This window comes from Cebidichthys violaceus, unplaced genomic scaffold, assembly GCF_023349555.1.
Source record: "Cebidichthys violaceus isolate CVI_PGR_0920_01 unplaced genomic scaffold, fCebVio1.0.p SCAF_4, whole genome shotgun sequence".
NCBI lineage: Eukaryota > Metazoa > Chordata > Actinopteri > Perciformes > Stichaeidae > Cebidichthys > Cebidichthys violaceus.
In genome coordinates, this window is record NW_027176594.1 from 8,146,567 (window position 1) to 8,170,276 (window position 23,710).

A 23,710-nucleotide genomic window follows, 5' to 3' on the forward strand; every position below is an offset into this window, starting at 1 on the left:
ACTGTAACATCAGAGTATGTGAGACAGCAGAGCTGTTGGTGTCATGTTGTTATGCAGCATTTTTATAATGACATGCTGTAAATATTCTGCCAACTTTATAAAACAGATCATGTGACAGGTGACATCTCAAATGGGAATTAAATTGCATGTTAGATCTCAATTATGTCTTCATCCTTAGGGTAGATATGTTTTAGTCAGTAGCACAGTTTGCTCGACCAATAATGTACCACATGTGTGTAGCTAGAATTAGAATAAAGAGGCAAAAACTGGAAAGGTGTCTGTGAGTGTGACAACTTTGTCTTGTGAGTCAGGAAATGATCAACTATATGGTAAAAAGGCTATAATATATGGACTGAGGTGATTGCAGATTGCAAAGTAGATTATACATTTAAACCAAATATGCTTAATACAGACTCACTGACTGACTATTCAGCAACACTTGGAAATTCACAAAATATCTAATCAAATGTTTTCAAAATATTGAGGAAGGCAGAAATAAATTACTGCACTTGGTCTTGGTCAGCATTTCCAAACACATCCATTTTTGTCTAACGCTTGCAGAGCATTTAAACCAGTTCAGTGAGTGTTTTCCTTTTAGAGAAGGTAAGGAGCATACCCTTATCATGAGGACAGCTTTCCTGATGTCACGGACGCCGTCGTAGACCAAACGGGACGCATCAATGAACTCATTCTCCTCAAAGGCCTGTGGAGGGTTCGTACTCAGTGCTTCGATAGCAACCTCTACTTGTTCAGCAAAACGGGGCATGACTGCAGGGAGAAATAGGTAAGGGAGGTAGATAGGAGAACAAAAGAAATATATGAGAGTCAGGTGTATCACATGTGTTAGTAATCTTTCAGAATGGGTGCAAGTCTATCAATTAGAAAACATAAAAATGGCATGGTGAAAGCATGATTATTCTTGCGTAGTTTTTCTAGTTGAGGCCATGATCAGAACCTTTTCATCTCAAACTTTACAGCAGCAGGATTACATCCTGTGTCAGACTCTGATTATTTGTGCACTTCAGAAAGCGAGATTGTCACCCTAAACCTCTGTGAATGCGCCAATATGCTGTTTGCACATTGCACATCAATTAACTATTTCACCTCGGCTTACCCAACAGGAAGATTGGCCCGTCTAACACAGATCTGTTTGTGTGTACGCTGGCATTTGGCATGTGGAGGTGTCTGTACGTGTGTGTGTCTGCGTGTGTTTGTGTGCATGTGTGTAACCTGTGAGAAGACGTACAAGGATGCTAACTTGCAAGCTCAGCCTGTCAAATCACAATGAATGGAAACAAATTCATCAGTCTTTTGAGCCAAACAAAAGCCAAGCAACAAAAGAAAAGTCTCTATTGACCATAAAAATAGTTGGTTTTGTTGTCAGTATCAATTGGCCAGACCTGATGGAAGAGCTTTCTGCTCTTTGTGTTTTCAAATGAAATGTGCTGAATGTGAATATACATTATTAAATATTCACGAATACGGACTGAATGTTTGAATATTTAGCAGGTTACCTTTCGATATAATCTCCTCTTGAGTCACAATAATTGAATGCAGAGTTTAATAATGAGTTTTTTTAAGAACTCTGTACTGTCGCAAATTATCATAACAAAAGCCAAGGTTTACCTGGACAGAGAGTTGTCAGCCAGAAAAGGTCTATCTTCATATGCTGTATTATGGTGGCACACCATGAATGCCTTTAACCCCACTTTTACTTGTGCCTTTGCTTCTAGTCTACAATTGTAAAGATATTGTCTACGAAAAAATTATTAGATGGAAAACCACATGGAGAAAGACAAAGTAAATGACTGCTTTTTGGATATGTTAGAAAAAGATGTCTCGGCTGAATTGGAAATAGTCTGCAATAAATATGTTTACATAAAGAGTGGATTTTTGAAGAGTATATACTTTTGAGAGGAGAAGACAGGTCTAATGAGGACAGACAGATTGGAATAAGAAAAACAGGGCAAAAGACAAATAAAGTATGGCAGCAAGCCAACTGTGTGACTTTATTATCATTTTCAACACTTTCTTCCTCTCTTACAGCGTGAACTAAATCAATTAGCCAGCTTGCATGAAAGGTGTATCTGCAGTATACTTATTTTGTCTGATATAAAACATAAGCTATATTTCACCAAACATAAAAGGCACTACAAAAAAGACTCTCCCTTTTTCTTTTCATTTTTAATTCAGTTTAATCCACTTACTGCAGAAGCATAAAATAGGCTTTTGGGAATTGCTGGGAAGGCGTTTTAAATAGAAATATTTAAATGTTCTCCAAGCTCTTAATGAGCAAAGTTGCTGATGGTAAGGAGCAATTTCACTCATTCCAGTTGAAAAATGATGAAGGGAATTAAATGTGACCATGTAGGAATGGATTTTTTTCACCCCCTAGGCTTAAGCATATTTAAAGTGAGAAGTTCTGGATATACAATGGATGCTTAAAAACCTCACAGCAGATATGGCGTGCCCCAGTGAGGTGTTTAACGAGCTCCAAACATCACAAACTGCACAGTTGTTGATGCTCAAACCTCAATTTAGCAGGAAGACCGCTCAATTTAGGCAATATATTAATCAAAAGCAATGATTCACACAAAACCGGATCTGAAGAATGAAGCCCATGTGGAAGTGCCTTAAACTAGCCAGCAGGGGGTGACTCCTCTGGTAAAAAAAAAGAAGTCTGATTGCAAAGAAGTCTATGAGTCCCTACTTCTCACTTGATTTATTATCTCAGTGTGCATTGTAAACATAAGTCTATGGTATCAGTTACTATAGCTTCAAGCCTTCTTCAATAAAGAATGATGCTTAATCTGTATATTTTGGTCCCATTTAGAGTAAACTAAACAATAAAGCAGGGTATGTTTTAGGACGTGATGGGTCGCTACAACAAAATAGTCTGGTCTGGGAGTTGTCCGCGTTTTCGTCTTACAACTTTGACCCGTTCACAGTGTGTTTTCAGTTTGTGAAGTTTAATTATAACATTTTGGTCACTTAAAAATGTATTGTTCAGCGTTAGGCTGTACCTAGCTCCACCCTTTCCTGCCAAATCTGGTTGCAAAAAAACAAGATGGCAACGATCAATATAGCAAACTCAAGGCTTCAAAACAAAAATACTTCCACTTCTTATAGTCTTTAGGTTTATGTTATACTATATATGCTCAATTATGGTATTTTTATGTCCATTTCTATAATATGCTTCTAATAGCACTGTATTTGTACTGGGTCGATTGTAAAGGATCACATGACTAGTACAGACTATGGTGTTTGTTGTATTGTTTCTGTTGTACAAACCCAACTTCACAACTTCAGTGGAGCATATTATTGGCAAAAACTACTTCCCTTGGGAGTTGGTGGAGACCAAAACAGTACAACAGCCACAGTAGGAGTGAATATTAGAGTCAAATTCATCAGGTGAACAGAAACAAAAAATCCAAAGGAAATAATAGTACATGCATCATGGCTGTAGAGCAGAGGTCTGCGACCCCTAGGGGGTCCGCGGAATTTTTGGTTGATTAGACATTTTTTTAATTTTTTGAATCTGTCCATTATTTTAATAGTTCAGCATTGTATGCAAGATAACAGGTATGTTTATGCATAGCAGTGGCACTAATAGGCCATCACTCATTTTCGTTTCCACATGTATATTTAAAATGAAAATGTCAATTTGAATAGCTTGTATGCATGACTATCATGCAATTGACAGACAATGTTGATATTGGCATTGGTATCAGTTGACATGGTATGTTTCTAAATGTCAGTGGCACAGCCACCCTACTCACTGTACCTTGCATATGTAAAATAAAATCATGAATATATGAACCTGTGTATTATTTGAATAGCTTAGTATTGAATGCACAATAAAGAGGTATGTTTATACATGGCACTAGGTCCAGTTTAATATAAAACACCATTTTATACAATATATGTAGGGATCTCTGCTCCATCTCTTAGTCAGTTTGGGGGTCCTTGGCCTGAAAAACGTTGAAGACCCCTGCTGTGGAGCATTTCTTTTGCACAAATAGTCATTCACTTATATGTTCCAAGGTATTGTAATATATGTATGCCATTAGAAAGTCTCCCACTGGGATCAATAAAGTCTTATCTTCAAACTATGCATGAATAGAATTTTACATTATCATGTCATCTTAAAAACGTCTTAAAAATGTCTTTCATTTCAATGTTACACTAATTAATAGCAAAATATTTATGTAACACTGATATATATATATATGTATATATATATACACACATGTGTGTGTGTGTTTGTGTGTGTGAGAGAGATAAAATGTTACATCAAACTTTAAAGCAACTCAAGAAGAAATCTGAGGGAACATTGAAGGTTATGAGATTAAGAGACTTTATAGCTCCTGCTTATACTCTGCTTACAGCTCTGCTGATCTACATTCCAACCTTGGTTGAAGTGATTCACCTACCTCATCATACTGCACTGCTCCTCTCATAGCAATTTTCTCATCAGCACTATCTTCCACTGTAACTCCCACCTCTATTTACACACAGATTAAGCCTTACCTCCTCTACTCTGGAGTTTGCCATCTGTTTCCTATTCTGGCTAAAACCTATTTTTCCATCATTGTAACAATGGATAACAATTTAAAGGGTGTGTCACCCAATCAGTCCCCTTAAGTACAACTGATTCATTGATGTCACAAACAAGGTATTGTGATTAAAGATTTTACAATAAATGCTCTATAGTTATGGTGAGTTACTTTTAGTCGGGCCAGCCACACAGTCTGGTTCTCAGAGCTATTATTTTCAAAGTAGACAGTGTGAAGTGTCTTTACTTCTCTCCCTTAGTCTCTGCTGCACTTCCTTTCAGTGCACTTGATCCACTGATTTACAGCTATAACATGTGGGTGGCAGTGTGTGCACGTGTGTTATTACTTGCTGCAAAACCCTGGCTAAATCCCATTTACTGTGCCTCGATGTAATGGCAAGGAGGAATGCCACCCTGCTTCTCTAAATGGCACATTGACTAAGGCCATATATCAGTTTTTTAATCTACCCTCTCCAGGCACCACATTAATGATCAACTTGAAAATTTGTCCCTTTTTTGAGGAGAAGATTAGTTTAAACACAGGGAGTTAGTGGGCAGAAAAGTGTCTCAGGGAAGAAGGAGGGAGAGGAGAAAAGAGAGAGAAGCCATAACCACTTTCCCATTAGGCTATTGATTTTTCTCCCTCTCAAGGACACGCTTCAATCCCGGGCCCATGTGTGGACTGTCTGTCAGGAATCTATGGCTCAGCTTTACAGCTAAGAGTTGTGTGCCTTGGCTGGCTGTATTTGGCCCGGCCGTAAATTTGACCACACTCAATATGAGAACGAGGGATGGGCAAACTGAGACAAGGTCAAAGGGCAGGTAGTTGTGATAAGCGTCCTGTGTTCATGTGGCAGCTGTCAGAAAGACAGGCAAGGCTGCAATTGGCCGAGTTGCCGCGGACATAAACACAGGGGCAATCAAATAAAAACACCAACAACCTACTCAAACACCGACAAACACACACACACCCAGGCACAGGATAAATGTTTTACACATGCACACCACTGAGAAAAAGGAAAAAAGGGGACCACATCAATGAATTCCACTAAAATCCCTGCTCAGATCGCTTAGTGAAATCCGTGTTGACAGCTATTGATTTTTTGGTAGAGTCTAGTTAATTGGACTCAGTACCCTCTAAAAAGTGTGTGGTCCTATATCCTTTTTCTTTGTTCAGCAACACTTAATCATCTTTCCCCCAGCTATAGATTTCTCCTTGACTGTCTTCAAATCCATAGACATCAGGTCTGTGAGGACTGAGGGAAGAGGGAGGCAAAAGTTCACAAGGATCAATAAGTGCTTTATGGTCCAGATCAGATGCGCATGGTAGCCCCTAAAAACCCCCAACTACCACCACTAAGAGGGAAATAGGAAGGGAAAACACAACAACCCTTCATCAAAGAGAAATATGGAGCCGATGAAATGCTGGTCTAACACAGTTGCCGGTTAACATCTCAATTAGCACCCACAATCGAAAGCACACAAGACCTCGTTAAAGTTTATGTAAGACAGGAGTCCTCCCTAAGGCCATGCAGCCAGTGAGACTTGCCTATTTCATGCATCGGTATGGACTGTATCATCTCAGCCCTTACCTTAAGGTGTAAGTCCGACAGGACCGATGCTTGTTCATGTATACATCGTCTTGTACATTTTATGCTTGGGTTTCCTGCTTTGGGCTACAGTCCAACTGGAGTCCCGTAGAATGGAGCAGCAACTAAGTTTTATTTGAACACACAACTGGCTTGTAACTTAATCACAAATTCAGTCATGTTAGCATGTTGCAGATTTTTCCATATTTTTAGGTAAAAGTTGCAAAAATGACAACCTGTCCAATCTATAGGAGAACATAGTAGTTTTGTAGACATGCAACTGTAGAAACGATCATGTTGTAGGCCTCTGCATAGCAAAAACCCTGTTCTTTTCCTTTGGACATATCGAATCTGGCACTGACACTGAGGACATTGTGAACTCTGTACATCCCAGTATAAGGTGAAAGGCTGCTCCAGTTAACAAAAGTACTGCATTTTGCAGGTTTCAACCACTATTAGGAAAACAAAAAATTCTGTAGCTGTAACACTCATTGTCTGCAGGTGGCTCAAGGAGTAAATTTGCTATTACTTTCCTATAGACCTTACCGTACATCTGCAAGTCTAAACAGTTGCAACAATTACTTTTCTTGTCGACATGGTAGTAAATATTGGACTGAAACTGCAAGTCTTTAACTGTAATACTGGTTTCATTTTTTTTGCATCAGTGGCACTGTGCATTGCCATTATTATCTCAGGGAATATGTAGTCATACTGTTTTCAATTAGAAATTAAAACAATAAATATGTTTTGTACTAAATGTGTAAATATAGCCAACAGTGCAGTTCTTGCAGTTTTCAGTCCAAACTGTAAGAAGTACATAATCGTGTGTAGGTGGTTGAACTAATCCACAGACAGCTCAATAATACAATACATTTTATAATTCTAAAGGGAATTGTTTTCATGTAAAAGCTTATTCTTTAAAAACAACCATCAAAAGTAGAAAAAAGCTCAGAATTTCTGAAATGTAGTGAACTAAAAGAACAGAGTCTTGTAAAATAGAAATGCTAGTTCTAATTAATTAACTTTTTATCCCATCTCTCTTTTGTGTAACGCATTAATACGCCTCTCATTTTGTCCATTAGATTTACATTATAATGATTAAGAAAAAACAGTGGGCAATCGCTATGATGCCACAACATCAACAGTTCTTCATTCGCTGTTCTCAGTAATACCGACATAATGCTTCTGGGGTCCTGCTGACTAGACACAAGCTCCATTCTCCATGGAGGTTTAATAGAACAGCAGCACAATTATAAAGTCTGTGTGTGTGACAGGGTTATGGTCATATGAAACTGACCTTAAGTGTCCAAGAGATATTACCACTATACTTCATCAATTAATTACCCCAATCAATTAAACTAAATTATGCAATAATAGAACAGAATGTGCTTAAGACACCATATAACCAGACTGGAGACCTCTCTGTGGAGGCTAATGGGGATCCAAATAAAGATTAAAGAATAGCTAGCACTGTGTGCAGTCCATTATGGTGGAGTTGAGCACCAGCACACTGGCTGACACGTGACACACGTGATTCACTTGATGCTGTTTGCGACTTATCAGCTAGCAAAGGGAGTGGGGGGACTGTGTCCCTCAATTATCCTGGCAGATGAAAGTAACGAGCAAACAATAGATATAGCACCTCGCTAAATTGGCTCTAATGGTAAAGATAGAAAACCGGGGGAGGGATGGATGGGCGAGAATGTAAAGGGGGGCTTTTGTAAAAGAGGGATTGTGGTTTCATTCTTGTGGATAGGTAATTTCTAAATTACTTCTTTCCTTTCATCCTGTGTTTTTTGTTTGTCCACTTTTCACAATGGTGCATTTTTTAAAGGCATGTAAGCGCCTACTTTTGAGAGATTTGAGGAGCTATTTCATGGAGCAAAAATGTTACTATAAATAAAGACACCGGACCCTTTCTTCTTTTCTAACATAATACTTCAAAGAAAATGCATTGTCTAAACAGTGCAAGAAACATTGACTTCTCATTCACTGAACCGCTTTTGTGTTGCTGAAAAAGTCAGCAACTTTTCTACTAAAACTTTTTTATCCGGTCTGCACTGGTGTGCGCTACTTACAGGGAATAGTGACAGCGTCCCACTCCAACATTGAACAAAGCTCTCTCCTTCTCCCACGTATTAAATGCCAGCAATCGACGTGGAAGCTTTACAACCCTGACTAGTGTTACAAACTCACTCTGGCAGTGTGTGACACAGTTTGGCTTTGTTTAGCAACACAACAGTACTGTAAGGGACTTGATTTTATGTTTCTATATGTAATAGGCCTTATGCCCCTTGAATTTTCAATGTAAACAAAGACAAGTTATGTTTACATTCAGTGTTACTCACCAAAATGCTTTGTGTGTATCTTTGAAATTTAAGAAATGTGTTGAGTTCTTTAATGGTCACTAATAGGTGGACCGCGGTTCGGATCTGGACCCAGACACCGTTGTATTTGGAACTGGACCTACAACCAATAGGTAATTGAGAATTATGAAATGTTGACGGAGCTCTTCTATTTTAACCGACGCAGCTTTCATAGCCTTTACGGTACTCGTTCAGCGGTTCAGGAAACACACCAGCCAATCAAAAATGTGTATTCCGATAAGCTTCCGGACTCGAGTAAGATTTACACATACAGAGGAGACCGAGTAGTCAGAGAATAATATGTGAGTCAGAAGTTATTTCATCTGGCGTTTTCCAAAAAGAGAAATGTGGTCAGTGAGACCAGAGTGTTTAACCAAGAATGGACAGACTATTATGTTAATTCTTCCCAAGGACGGTTCTAATGTTCTAATGTATTATATTCTTTAAAGCATCCCTTATTTTACTTGAAACAAGAGAAGAACATTTATTTATTATTAGACTATGTATTATTTATAATTCATCCAGTTCAATTTGAAAACTGATAATAAATATTGTTGAGATATTATTCAATTGAACTTTCTCCATTTTATTTGACATTTACATTGTTTACATTCATGTTTACTAGCTTACCGCCTTTGCTTCCCTGTCTTGGCATGTTACTGTCGCCGGTCCAGTGGTATAGTGTGACATCATTGGTAGTGTATTATGTCACCTGTGGCTGTATGTTTAACGATATAATAAAAGTGGGGACCCACTCATGGTCCAAATGGCTGCATAGTGCTTTTAGAGGTCAATAACTCTACAGGGAACCTTTAATGTGGCCTACAACTTAATATTATGAAAGGATAATGACAAAAAAAATACTTTTCTTCCACTCAGGTGGGCCCTGCACTTCTGTGGCCCACAATGCCTTATACTTGAACCTGTAAAAATCCCCAGCTCTATATATATATATATATATATATATATATATATATATATATATATATATATATATATATATATATATATATTAGTGCTGGGCAACAATTACAATTTTTAATTGCGATTAATCACATTGTTATGTGCAAAATTCAATAATGAATTCAAAAGTAGTGTATTGCGCACTTTTATTTTAAAAGTACTGCCATATGAACAAAAATGCAATAACATTTGGTTTGCAAACACCTTAAACAAAAAAGTTTATTTTTAACAGCAGTATTCCCTTCAAACAGTAGTTAATTAAAATACAGTTATAATGATTCTGATAATCGATATTCAACCGGTGTTCATAACTTTATTTTCATGTGTGCAATAGATGCAATTTGAAATATACACCTTGAAAACTGCAAACCTATCTACTTCTTTTTTTATTTGTCTGTTAAATTCTCAGTAGCGATAACTAAATGATATGCTTACTATGAAGGTTATTATCGTTAACGAAAACTAACGAACAAACAAAAACTAGGTGTAATTTTTTTCGTTAACTGAAATAAAAATAAAAAAAGGCTTTAGAAAAAAACGATGACTAACTGAAATTGTATTGTGTCTTTACAAAACTAACTAAAATAAAATAGAATTATAGAGAAAATGTCTTTAGTTTTCGTCTTTGTCAATTTATTTCATACATAGCCTAAGTCTATCTTCCACTTTTAGTACACGTCGGGGGTCCCGGCAGGACTCCGGCCAGCGCGGCCGGGAACGTCTGCGACCGTCGGACAACGCATATGCGAGTTTAGACATTTTTTTCCTATGTGGACCGCCTGCCGCTGGAAGTTACGCTTTGCAAATACTCCACCAGGGACGTGGGGTCAGGGGAGGCAAGTGAGGCATCATGAAAAGTAAAAAAAAAATAATGCTAAAATAAATATTAATATTTCTCTACTGATCTGTGCTATAAATGTAATTTCTGTATGATTCCAATCATTTCAAGCAGTTTTATAATCAAAATCGCTGAATTAGCGCATGTCCTGTTCAAACAGAGAAGAGACACTTGAGGTGAGGCAGCGACGAGCTGTTCCTCACCTCAGATTGCGCAATCCCTCACCAACTGGGTTGAGCGCGTGCCTTTTGCTTTCTCATTGTTTGTCACCACTGTAATATTTGTAGACACTTTTATTATATGTCCTTTCTTTCCATAGAATATGTACTGTATTTCACGTCTGTGTAGAACATATTTAGTGTTGCTGATCTGACATTAAATCGCAGTGAAAAAGCACACAGCTTGTTCTGTCATTGCTTTTCTTCTACACTTCTCCTTCTTCTTCTTCTATTTTGCTTTGACCACAAAAATGTAAGATTCAATACCCAAGCTTAAAAATGTCTCAAAAAACAAGGAAATATGACCAAATCAACAGCAATTCAACGTCGGACAGGTAAAGTAACCTTTTATGTGTTTGTTGTTCTCTTTATACATCCGTGGTTGTTACACAGATTATCGCGGGATCTCACGATTTTCGCGGGTGGCGCCCGCGAGCGCTCCGCTTCTGAAACGCTCCCGGTGGAATCAGATATGTACCTTACCTATGTGTGTGTAAAAATGCTGATATGAAATATGAAAAACAACCAGTAGTCAATGTACAAGCTGCCAATTGAATGGTGATGTAAGCTACTCTATTGGGTTCATATATTTGTAAATCTGACTTGTGTAGTGTCAGTGCCTCACCAGCCACGATCCTCACCGCACGTCACTGTACTCCACCGCTTTCTGTATCCTCTGTGTGGCTCTACAGAACACACCCAAACATGCGTTATGTTGCTCTATATCAAGTGCAAACCACATAGTGTAAAATCGGATGCTGTTTGTCAGAAAACGCAGATTTACTTGGTCTGTTGCATTCCACGTTAAAGACTAAAACTAATACTGAAACTAATAAAAACTAAACTCAAACAAAGCATTTTCAAAAAATAAAAATTAAACTAAACTAGCAAACCCGCTTTAAAAACTAATTAAAACTAAACTGAAATTGAAAACAAAAAGTCAAAACGAAATAAAAATAAAAACTAGTGAAAAATGCAAACCTTGGTTACTATACATATTCCAAACAAAAAAACTTTAAAAACTCAAAAAAATGTGGTCAGACACATGCAACGCTGATTGCATGTACGTTGGTACATAGAGTGTGATAAGAAGCTGTACTTGGAGGGACTTAGGACCCAGGGGAATATAGTTGAAGCATGGAAACCTGGGAAGTTATGCTAAGAGTTGCAGTTACAGTTGTGGTCAAAAGTTTACATACACTTGTAAAGAACATAATGTCATGGCTCTCTTGAGTTTCCCCCTTATTTCTACAACTCTGATTTTTCTCTGATAGAGTGATTGGAACAGATACTTCTTTGTCACAAAAAAACATTCATGAAGTTTGGTTCTTTCATGACTTTATTATGGGTCAACAGAAAAAGTGATCAAATCTGCTGGGTCAAAAATATACATACAGCAGTGCTAATATTTGGTTACATGTCCCTTGGCCATTTTCACTTAAATTAGGCGCTTTTGGTAGCCATCCACAAGCTTCTGGCAAGCTTCTCATTGAATCTTTGACCACTCCTCTTGACAGAATTGGTGCAGTTCAGTTAAATTTGATGGCTTTCTGACATGGACTTGTTTCTTCAGCATTGTCCACATGTTCTTAAGTGGGATTTAAGTCAGGACTTTGGGAAGGCCATTCTAAAACCCTAATTCTAGCCTGATTTAGCCATTCCATTACCACTTTTGATGTGTGTTTGGGGTCATTGTCCTGTTGGAACACCCAACTGCGCCCAAGACCCAACCTTCGGGCTGATGATTTTAGGTTATCTTGAAGAATTTGAAGGTAATCCTCCTTCTTCATTATCCCATTTACTCTCTGTAAAGCACCAGTTCCATTGGCAACAAAACAGCCCCACAGCATAATACTACCACCACCGTGCTTGACGGTAGGCATGGTGTTCTTGGGGTTAAAGGCCTCACCTTTTCTCCTCCAAACATATTGCTGGGCATTGTGGCCAAACAGCTCGATTTTTGTTTCGTCTGACCACAGAACTTTCCTCCAGAAGGTCTTATCTTTGTCCATGTGATCAGCAGCAAACTTCAGTCGAGCCTTAAGGTGCCGCTTTTGGAGCAAGGGCTTCCTTCTTGCACGGCAGCCTCTCAGTCCATGGAGATGCAAAACACGCTTGACTGTGGACACTGACACCTGTGTTCCAGCAGCTTCTAATTCTTGGCAGATCTGCTTTTTGGTGGTTCTCGGTTGACTCTTCACCCTCCTGACCAATTTTCTCTCAGCAGCAGGTGATAGCTTGCGTTTTCTTCCTGATCGTGGCAGTGACAAAACAGTGCCATGCACTTTATACTTACAAACAATTGTTTGCACTGCTGCTCTTGGGACCTGCAGCTGCTTTGAAATGGCTCCAAGTGACTTTCCTGACTTGTTCAAGTCAATGATTCGCTTTTTCAGATCCATGCTGAGCTCCTTTGACTTTCCCATTGTAGCGTTTGTGGGCGTTTGTATCCAATGAGCCCTATTTAAATGGCCTCAGAGAAGTCACCAGCTGTAGTCACTCATAATCACTCACAAGAAGTTAAGAGGCCATGCTATGAAGCTCATTTCATTGACACAACTTTCTAAGTCACCAAAATTGCTAATTCATGTTGCTGTATGTATATTTTTGACCCAGCAGATTTTGTCACTTTTTCTGTTAACCCATAATAAAGTCATGAAAGAACCAAACTTCATGAATGTTTTTTGTGAAAAAGAAGTATCTGTTCCAATCACTCTATCAGAGAAAAATCAGAGTTGTAGAAATAACTGGAAACTCAAGAGAGCCATGACATTATGTTCTTTACAAGCGTATGTAAACTTTTGACCACAACTGTAAGAGCAGTTTGTTCTCACGTGCTTATATGTTTATTTAAAAACATATGTATTTTAATATTGTCACGTTTGATCCTGTAGCGAGGCGATCGCGCGTGTGTGTTTGTGAGAGAGGAGGGACCGACAGTGACGGAGTGTAGGAGGGGTTCCGGATCGGGCGTGTCAGCCAGTTCTTGTGTTGAAAATGTAAAAAAAAAAATCCGTTAACGCGCGATAATATAATTGTCGGCGTTAATTAATTATTGCATTAACGCGATAATAACGTGTTAACTTGCCCAACACTAATATATATATATATATATATATATATATATATGTATATATATGTATATATATATATATATATATATATATATATACATATATATATATTTATATATATATATATATATATATATATATATATATATACTAAGTAAATTTCATAGTACTAAACACAACTCTAAAAATGTACTCTACTCCCCACTGAATCCTCACACCTCATACACTGTGAAAAGTAATTCAGTCAAATTTGGGTCCAAACTTCCCTTTAGGTGGGACTGAGAGATGTGTTGTCTCTCAGTCTCACCTACCACAGGGATAAACTCAGGTCTCCTGGAATGTGTTGTGACACAGAAGCCGCACAGAGAAAGAGAAAACAATTTTAAAAAATGGATTGTAGGCTGAGGAGTGAACAGGTGGTGTCCAAGGTTGGTGTTAGAGCCAAGACACTGATCCAAACTGTGGGACACTGGGCATACAGGCAATTACTGTGTGTTTGTAAGTCACTGAACAGAGTGGGAAGCTAAGTAAGTGCTAGCGTGTGTGTGTGTGTGTGTGTGTGTGTGTGTGTGTGTGTGTGTGTGTGTGTGTGTGTGTTGCACTACTCATGAAAGTAGCTTAACTTGCCAAAAGGGTTGTAGCAAAATGTTTGATGCAAACACAGCACAAAGGTGAAGGATACTGAATTAATCTTTACAATACACTGTAATACATTAAACTGTGACTTCTTGTGTCACCCCAGCTTTGTGTACAGCGCACTAACCTGTCTCAGACAGGAGCTTGATGGACTCCAGCACACGCTCAGTGTAGACCCCGGGTTCGTAGTTTTCCATCTCAGCGTTAATGATGTGGACCACGCGAGCAGCTCGGCCCCGGATAGCTCCAGCAGTTCGGTCAAGAGTGTCCACGTCTCCCTCTTGCAGAGCAATTACGCATTTGTTGACATCCTCAAGAATGTGGTTCTCTTGGAAAAGGCAAACAAGAGCGACAGTGAATGGAATTGGCGGGGACCAATCGCTTTCTTTTATTGGGAAAAATAATGTTTGGATTCTTCATTTCTTTCTTTGTACGTGGTCAGTCATGTTTAAAGAAGCAGTGTATAACATTTAGGGGGATTAATTGGCAGAAATGGATTAGAATATGCAGAACTGTGTTTTCATTCATGTATAATGACCTGAAACTAAGAATCTTTATATTTTATTTAGCTTAGAAAAGCCATTCATCTCTACTTAGGGAGTGGGTCCTCTTCTACTAAGTCCACTAACTTGCACCAACATGTTTTCTACAGTAGCCCAGAACGGACAAACACTAACAAGCACTGGCTCTAGCCCATTCAGGTTTACATTATATGGTAGGGATGGGTACCTAAACTCTGTGTTAAACGATTAAAAGATCGAATTATTGATAAGCTCTGACGTTACTGGTGCTTTTTATTGGTAATTTTTAATGTTTTATTGTAATTTATTATCACACTGAAGCAAGCATTATCACTGCTCTCTCTGTCGGGCTAAGCGCCTCCAACTACACGCACACACACACACACACACACGCACACACACACACACACATGCACACACATACACGATGCGTCAGCGAGCAGAGAGGCGGTGGTGAAGTGAACCAGGTGAAGTGAAGATTACTCAAGTTGACAGCAACTGCGCTTGTTACTGTAACTGCAACAAACATTCGCAAGTAAAAAGCCAATACTTTATCAATACATTTGTTCAACAAGCATCAACTTGGAACCGAACGTGAAACCTAATTCAATCAGCCACTGTCATCCACCGCCGCTATGTTTACACAAGCTCAGCACGCAAGATCGGCCCAAATTATTATTATAATTTTTTTTACAAACAAGCTAAAACAGAAACTGTCCGTCTGTATAGTTTATCTTAGTTTGTTCTTATAAATTTCTCTACTGGCTGAGACAAAGCAGCCAGGATGTCAGAAGGCAGGGAGAGATGACTGATAATGTCTGTGTTCTTCATTATTGATAATTATCAATTATAATCTTCACTCAGGAATGGTATTTATTTTTCTGACTTTATATAGTGACTTTGCTGTTGTAAACAAAACTGTTGCTGCTCTATAAACAATATTTAGATATATTTAAATTATAAATAACTTCTAATCCTGGTCTGACTTTATTTATTTTTTTATAAATTCTATATATGTATTTAAAAGCAATTTTTAAAAAAAGAACAGAGTAGTGATAAAAGTAGGTGCTTGTGTAATAACACTAAAGATACCTATCCCTACCTGAGAGCCACCGTAGTTCTCTGACACACATGGAAAGGGACGGAGGGGTGAACGGAGGGTCATGTTGTCGCTTGCTATTTGCAACCTCACCATTAGAGGCCACTATATCTCACACACTGTTCCTTTAAAATATTGAGTGTTGATGATTCATATTGTACATAGTTGATACAAAGGGATATACCATTCTGAACAATTACAAGTAATTTCATCTAACCTTTAAAAACATCTGGCAAATTAATTTACCAACAACCAAAAGTGTGCCTCTCATGATTTTATTGAATGTGAAGTAGTGAGAAGACAAACTCCATATAGATTAACATTTACAATGTTATATGTCTGTGTACATGTCAAGAGCTAAATTTATTATATCCCAAGAAAATGACAAATGAATGAGAGATGTTGGGCCAAATATATTAAATGAAAAATTAACAAAGAACAAAAGCAAAACAACCTTCTGTTTGTTTTCAGGTTGTTTTGCTCTCTGAGTTTTCTGTGATTTACTTTATTTTTTATTTTGTGATTTCTTATTTGTTATTATCCAAATTGTGATTTACTTTTTCACATCAAGCCGCTATAGAGAAACCCCTATCCCAACTTCATGTTTGAAGCTACAAGTCACTAAATAAAATTGGAGTGAGTGAATGGAAATTAGGAACTAGGGGATTGTTTTCTTCAATTAGCCAATAATATAAGAATTTGTGCTGTATTGCCTCATACCTGACACAGAAAGGAAGTCATCCACAGAGGTGATGTCATCCACGGCTTCAGTTAGGATGCGCACCTGCTTCTCCCACTGATCCTTGAAAACGTCCATGTTGTCCTGGGCCACCTTGCTTTGGGGACGGGCAGCCAGAGTGAGAGCAGCGTTGATAACCTGCCATGGAAGAGGGGCCAACATTTTACACAAGGTACATAAAGAACAAAACATATTGTCTTATGTTAAAGGATAAGGCTGGCTTTCTTTTCTTTCAGAAACTGTATTATTGTTTAAAATTTACAGAAATGACCTGACTTCTAGACATTGTATGTTGTTGTTTCTTATTGGATTGTATAAATATAACTTTTATATATATTATTTCACCTACTGGTATGTATATACTTAATTCATTTCTGTGTTTACTCTTGTTCACCTTTGTTGTCCTTGCTTTTGCCTATATTTCTATTTATGTGCATGTACATTGAAAGCACTGTGTAACTAACTGGCCAATGAATCTGGTTCTGATTATTGTCAACAAATTTCCATAAAAATATCAAAATGTTAATCATGCATTAGGCAGTCTCTATAAATGATCTTGCTATCCTAACCTGTCTGAGGTTCTCAACCCCATTCTGTACTCCTGAAGGTGTTAATCGTTAAACAAGATCACAAATACATGGCTCGTTTAAAAAAAAAAAAAAAAAAAGCTAGCACTTAAACATTTTGGTTAATCAAATAGGATTAAAAGCACATATTTTGGGTTATATTTTCAGCTTTAACTTTGGGGCTCTAGTGAGTATATACACAAGCATGGCTGTGTCATTCCAAGATGAATGACTCAAAAAACTACATTGTCAATGTTCATCCTAGTGAAGAAATTGATAGATTTTCCGTAAGCTGAAAGTATGTGACACAAAGGAATGAGTTATATCAGGCTTTGGCTATCGAGAAAGTGCTTTTTGTAGGAATGAATTGCTGGTTTTGGTATTTTCATGAGAAAAAACACAATTGTGTGCTTTACGGAAAACCCATGGATGTATTCAAACTTGAAGACAGCAAAGTATCTTTTCCAAAAAGTATCTTGGTTTCAGTAATCTGATCTATGTAAGATAAACAACACATCACAGGATTTTAAAATGATAAAATAAAAAAGGCAATTTACCTCCTCGTAATCTTAATTTTTTTTTAGATTAGCAACATTCTGCTGAGACTCTTCACATAACATCGAGGCAGTATTAATCACATCACTATGACAGCTGGTATGTGTACTTTAACAAGAAATATCATGCTTTTTTTCTCTCCCGGTTCTTTATCGCTTCTTGCTTTTTGATATAGCTTTAAAAAAAAAAAAAATCTGATGTAGGAAACCAGGCACTATAATATGGACATGACTAGTGTGTGTGTGTGTGTGTGTGTGTGTGTGTGTGTGTGTGTGTATGTGTGTGCAAGTGCCTGTGTGTCTGTTTGCTTGTGTAAAGCTAAAGGACTGGGGTTAACTCTACCCAGAACGGATGGAAATATTTCTCTTTGTTCCACCCCCCCTTTGTTCCTCCTTCCCCAGCCACAAAGTCAGTGTCTGTTATGTTTTTTAATCTGTCTGTGTTGAGCATTGCCAAGAGGTATCAGGAGACGGTTCCTCCCAAAGTTTTCTAAGTAAGTGGGTCTCAGCATGTGTGCATAGATGGGCCTGCACATTAGGTCCTGAATCTTAAAGTCAGCCTGTCTTCTCCATCTTTCTTCTCAATTACTACGTTGGTTCCCTTGTGAGTAAGGCCTTCCGTTAACCTTGGAAACAATGGATCGATTTTGACCTCCTCTGTTGCTTGCATCCTGAGAAACTGTACTACAAGGTCCACCTACACATTACTCATAGCTCTGCTTCCCATTCTGCCAGCAATAATTCTTTCCCTGTCATTTCTAGCTATTCCAATTTCTAAAAACTCTTTAAAAATACCCCTTTGAGACGAGTTGAAAAGAGTTTATAATTACAAAAACATTTTGACTAGTGCTTGTGTAAAGAGTGCTTTTTTTATGGAATGAAAGTGTTTTTTTTAAGTCCTCACCTGTGGACATAGGCTGTCAATTTGGGTGGCAGCCATTCGAACCAACTTCACACCCTCTTCATTGTTGGAGATGGAGCAAGCCAGGTTGGCCACCTGAATAAAACCAAGCAAAAAAAGGACACAACACTTATAATGGAGTGCTTTTTACCTGAAGGTCATGAGCACAGAAAAGTTTTCTTGTTCACACTCTGGCAGACTCCCAACTGAACAGCATTGGTTCACATTTTTTCAAGTCATAAAACAACATTCCCCTAAGCCAGGGGTCTTCAACGTTTTTCAGGCCAAGGACCCCCAAACTGATAGAGAGATGGAGCAGGGACCCCCGACTATATATATTGTATAAAATTGTGTTTTATATTAAACTGGGCCTAGTGCCATGTATAAACATACCTTGTTATTGTGCATTCAATACTAAGCTATTAAAATATTACACAGGTTCATATATTCATGTTTTTATTTTAAACATGTGCAAGGAACAGTGAGTAGGGTGGCCGTGCCACTGCCATTCATAAACATACCTTGTCAACTGATACCAATGCCAATATCAACATTGTCTGTCAATGACAATGTTGATAATCATGCACACAAGCTATTCAAATGTTTTGAATAGTTTTATTTTAAACATAAATGTGGAAACGAAAATTAGTGATAGCCTATTAGTGTCACTGCCATGCATAAACATACCTGTTATCCTGCATACAATACTCTTAAACTATTAAAATAATGGACAGATTCATGTTTGGGAAAAAAAATTAAATTGTCTAATCAACCCAAAATTTTGCGGACCCCCTGCAGTACCTCCGCGGACCCCCTAGGGGTGGCGGACACCCTGTTGAAGACCTCTGCCCTAACCTATGTAACCTAATGAAACACTTTTTGGTTGTTTCACTTGTTCCTTCTGTCCGTACTGGCTCGAGAGATACAGTCCTAATGCACTTCTAATGTAAATGATGGGGACAAAATCAGTAGTCCACATCCTGTCCAAAAATGCATTCTTAAGTTTAGTCCAAGGCAGCCTCAGTTAGACAAATCAAGTGGGTATCTTCCACAGTAAGAGTTTTGTGTTTGAATTTTCTTCAGAGCTAAAAAGACTTAAGTACTGTAGATATCCACATGCCTACTGTATTACAATACAGTAGGAATGATACGATATGAGCTTTGTACTAATGTGTGCAGTAAAATTAATTTAAATATTTGTCTTAGAATGTTATTGCTGTAGGAAACAATGTACCAAAGGAATCTGCTCAAACACTGGTCTTGCCTACTTGCAGGAAATAGCCTGTATCACATCATACTTATACATACATAGTTGGTGGTAGATGAGTGAGTGATGAGTTTGATAACATAGATGTTGTGTCAGTCCAACTTATAATGCGTGGGAACTCATTTTTATAGAACACAGATAATACAATCCTCTACATTTCTTAAATAACATTACTGCAGAGGGCATGCATGTCAAGAATGTTTGTGAGATAGTAAAGTGACATAGCAAAGGTTGGGATAAAGGTAATTGGATTCATTCAAATCCGAAATGGCCAGGTTCATACAATATGTAAACAGAAAGCCTAACTCATTAGGTTGACATTTCCATGACTGCATGCCTCAATCGTTATGAGGCCTGGTGGTGCAAAGAGGTGCTTTATTGTATAATTAGGGTGCCAGATGGTTTTTATGTATGAAAGAACCGTTACTTTGATTTATGTCTGTCCTATCAAAGTATGGTTTCTTGATGACATGTTTCCAACCTGACTCCTTTATTGAAAAGAGCTTTTAGCGGTTATTTTTTTTTAATAGTACGTCAGGCTGAGTGGCACTGATATCTTGTTTGTCTGTGAATTTGTTTAAATTTTTTTGGAAACTAATTATATTTGATTGATGGCATTTGAAGATTTTGTGATTTGGTATCTATATGCAGTATATCATATATATCATAACAGTTTGGCTAATAGGGACTGTTTAGGCGGAAATTACTAAAGGTGCAGTATCAAATTTGAAACCACAACGACATCTTTATCAATTTCTTACTAAAAGAAACACATACATACATAGTCTGCTGTATTCCCATGTGAAGCATCATATTTCTCCACAGTATCACTGTATTTCACAGTTCATTTTCATAACTTAAAACTCTATATCCAATACCATCCTTAAGTAAATCAGATTGCAGCATGAGCCTGGGCTTTGAAACTGAGCTAAACAGACACATGCCTGTTGGCAGCAAAAGGTGCCAGTCTGTATTAGCACTTCAAGTGCTCACATGTCACTGTTTGAGGCAAATTGAGGTAAATCAAATTTGTGTTAGAGGACTCTTGCTTAGAGCTCTGTCTCTTTACTCATGACAGCAATGAGCACATTGATGGATTGCAGTCCTTTATGTGAAGCGGTGTGTATGTGTTTAAAGTCTGTGTGTGTGTGTGTGTGTGTGTGTGTGTGTGTGTGTGTGTGTGTGTGTGTGTGTAAGAGATAGAAAAACAGCATGCAATTGAGAGTCTGTGTTCCACATAAATGTGAGGGGCTGGTTGCAGAGGGTTTGACTAACATATGCAACATAATTTAAAAGGACAATTCCAATATAATTCAAGTTCCCTGCATTGACTTTCTGTTTTACATTACAGTACACTATACTGACCATTTCCAAGAACCTTTATTGCTTTATGCCTTGAAATATTTGCAAATGTCTCCTTGTCTTGGCAAATTAAATTTGAAATGAATGCTTTATAGTTTCTACAAAATACTCTCAGTAAGGAAGGTTGGCCAAATCAAGCCATTATTGTTTAGAATTCAGTCATTTTTTTCCTTTTACTTAAAAAGACTTCAGCTGCATCCCGCTTTGATTTTGCTCTTGTTTTTCTGACTAACACAACACTTACCATTGAATTTGCAAGTAAAACTCTCCTGTCATGTCAGATCTCTCCTAAATGCACTGGACCTATTGCGAGAGTGTTCGTGGCAAGATATTTTTGTTCCAATATAATTTGCTGTAAGTTTGTGGGCTGAAACTGAAATCACACTAAAAGTCTCATTGAATAACAAAGCCTTAATGTGTCATTTGCAGCGTGTCCATAAAGTAGCAGGCTTTCAAGAAGTAGGACAAAGGTTCAGCACTTTCCATTTAGCTTTTTTTCCCCCAATTACAGTATAATGGCGGTACCTGACTAGCAGAAAGCAAGTCCCCTCTCTCTGTTTTCATTATGTAGTTTTCTTTCTCCAGTTCTGCTCAGGCCCAGCAGCTAATGTGAGGCTTCGTAGAGCCCATGTGAGGCAAAGGGGCAAAGGGCTTTGTGGAGGCTGGAAACATGCCCAACAGGCCCACTCCCACTCCCTATTACCCCAACACAGAGAGCTGGGCCAGGGCCAACGCTGGAACATCCAGCCAAAACTACTAATTGCAATTATCTAAGGAAGTGCCTCTCCTTTGAGGTTTTTTTCCAAAGAAAGGAGGGAAAAACCAAGACAGAAGGTTTGAGACTTCACCGTGCAAGCCTAATGCTGATACGGTCAAGGATGTTGGAATAGAATATGCGATTCAAAGAGGTGTGTGGGTAAGTGTGTGTGTGCATGCCTCTGTGCGTGTGTGTGTGTGAGAGAGAGGGAGAGGAAGGGAGCAATAGAGAGAGAGAGAGAGACAGAGAGAGAGAGAGAGAGAGAGAGAGAGAGAGAGAGAGAGAGATCCCTGCTGAATGCTCATTCTTCATTTTAGCCTCGAACAAAGAACTATCGATTTTGTCCTTTTGCTCTGCCCTGGATAATCACTTCAATTCTAATTTGATGAAGGTTTCCACTGCAGTTGGGGAGATGGGCATTCTCATGTATGGTATCTAATTCACCTAAATGTAGCTGACAAACTGAAAATATATTTTTTCTTTTTTTATGCAGGTAGATAGAGCCTCACATCTATAATCAGGAAGCACTGATGTTAGTAAAACATTAAATAACATCTTAACAGTCTCTCTTTATTGCTATTTAGCACTGTCTGCGCACAATGTATATAATTAGTTACCACCATGAAATCTCATGAATCTACTCTTTCATGTACCTACCTATTATTCCTTTTGTAATGCCTACAACTTTTGACGAATTACTATTAATATCTTATATCTTTGATCATTCTGGAGTGAACACTTAAGTGGCTGTGCCAAAGAGCAGAAAAGCTGAGCCAGACGAGGACTCTCCTTGCTTCACTCAGGACGGTCATGATGGTAAACCATGCCATTTCCACAACCATTTTCGGGCAGCTACACAACACAAATCTCCCTTCCAGTTACTAACTCTCAGGAACGACTAATAGAGCCGGTGTCAGCCAAGGTGCTGGGCACAACAGCTTTGCCTGAGGATGAAGCAGGAAGTGAACTAGAAAAAGGAGAAGAATAGGAGTGGAAGAAGCAATCAGTGGGGATGACATTTTAAGTAATGTGATGTAACACAGAAGCACTTTCTTCTATTACAAGTCTGTGATCTAGATGCTTACTTGTTGCAGGGATGGGGTTGGGCAAGGCTTTATTGACACGGGGCTAAAGGGTCGTGTTTTATCTCTTTAAATGCACAAAACCAGTAGCATCTCTCACTGCACTTTTTTCTGCCTCTCACCATGGCAGCACACACATAAGCACTGACATGCACTCAAAAACACAATAAATAAACTGTTAACATAGATGGAGCAGAACATGTGACAGGGGAATAGTGTATGCAGACTGTGAAACAATTACAGGCCTGCTCTCGCAGCAGTACTCCTACTCAGTCAGGAGCTGTAAGCTCCCAGTGGTGACACCTGTAGCTACAATGTATGGCCCGTAGGTGACAGAAGCAGGTTAGGGTGCATTACATTTGGTGACCTCAGATGTCAAGGTTGAGTGAAGGTCAAGTCTACAGGGGATAACATGCAGCAGGAGGCGATGGCCTGCTGTATCTGACAATGAACCACATCTTTGAAAATCAATCCCTATTAAAGAGGGAAGTACGCACTGCCTCAGGAAGAATGCCCACCAGACTTGCAACTACATCGGAACTACATCAAACAAGAAAAGTCAAAGGTAAAAGATTTTCAAGAACGTTCGCCATGATAATGTTTATAATGTCTATTCTACACTT

General features: G+C 38.4%; 1 protein-coding gene across 1 annotated transcript in view; it reads right to left on the reverse strand.

Annotated features, from left to right (window-relative positions):
- The window catches only part of ctnna2 (catenin (cadherin-associated protein), alpha 2), a 298,901-nt gene that overhangs the window by 22,658 nt on the left and 252,533 nt on the right, over positions 1-23,710 (reverse strand). The window contains exons 10-13 of the mRNA XM_068727434.1: positions 18,623-18,715; positions 16,580-16,736; positions 14,367-14,567; positions 617-768 (exon numbers count right to left, since the gene is read on the reverse strand). Coding sequence (XP_068583535.1) covers positions 617-768; positions 14,367-14,567; positions 16,580-16,736; positions 18,623-18,715 — 603 coding nt within the window. The remainder of the gene's footprint in view (positions 1-616; positions 769-14,366; positions 14,568-16,579; positions 16,737-18,622; positions 18,716-23,710) is intronic.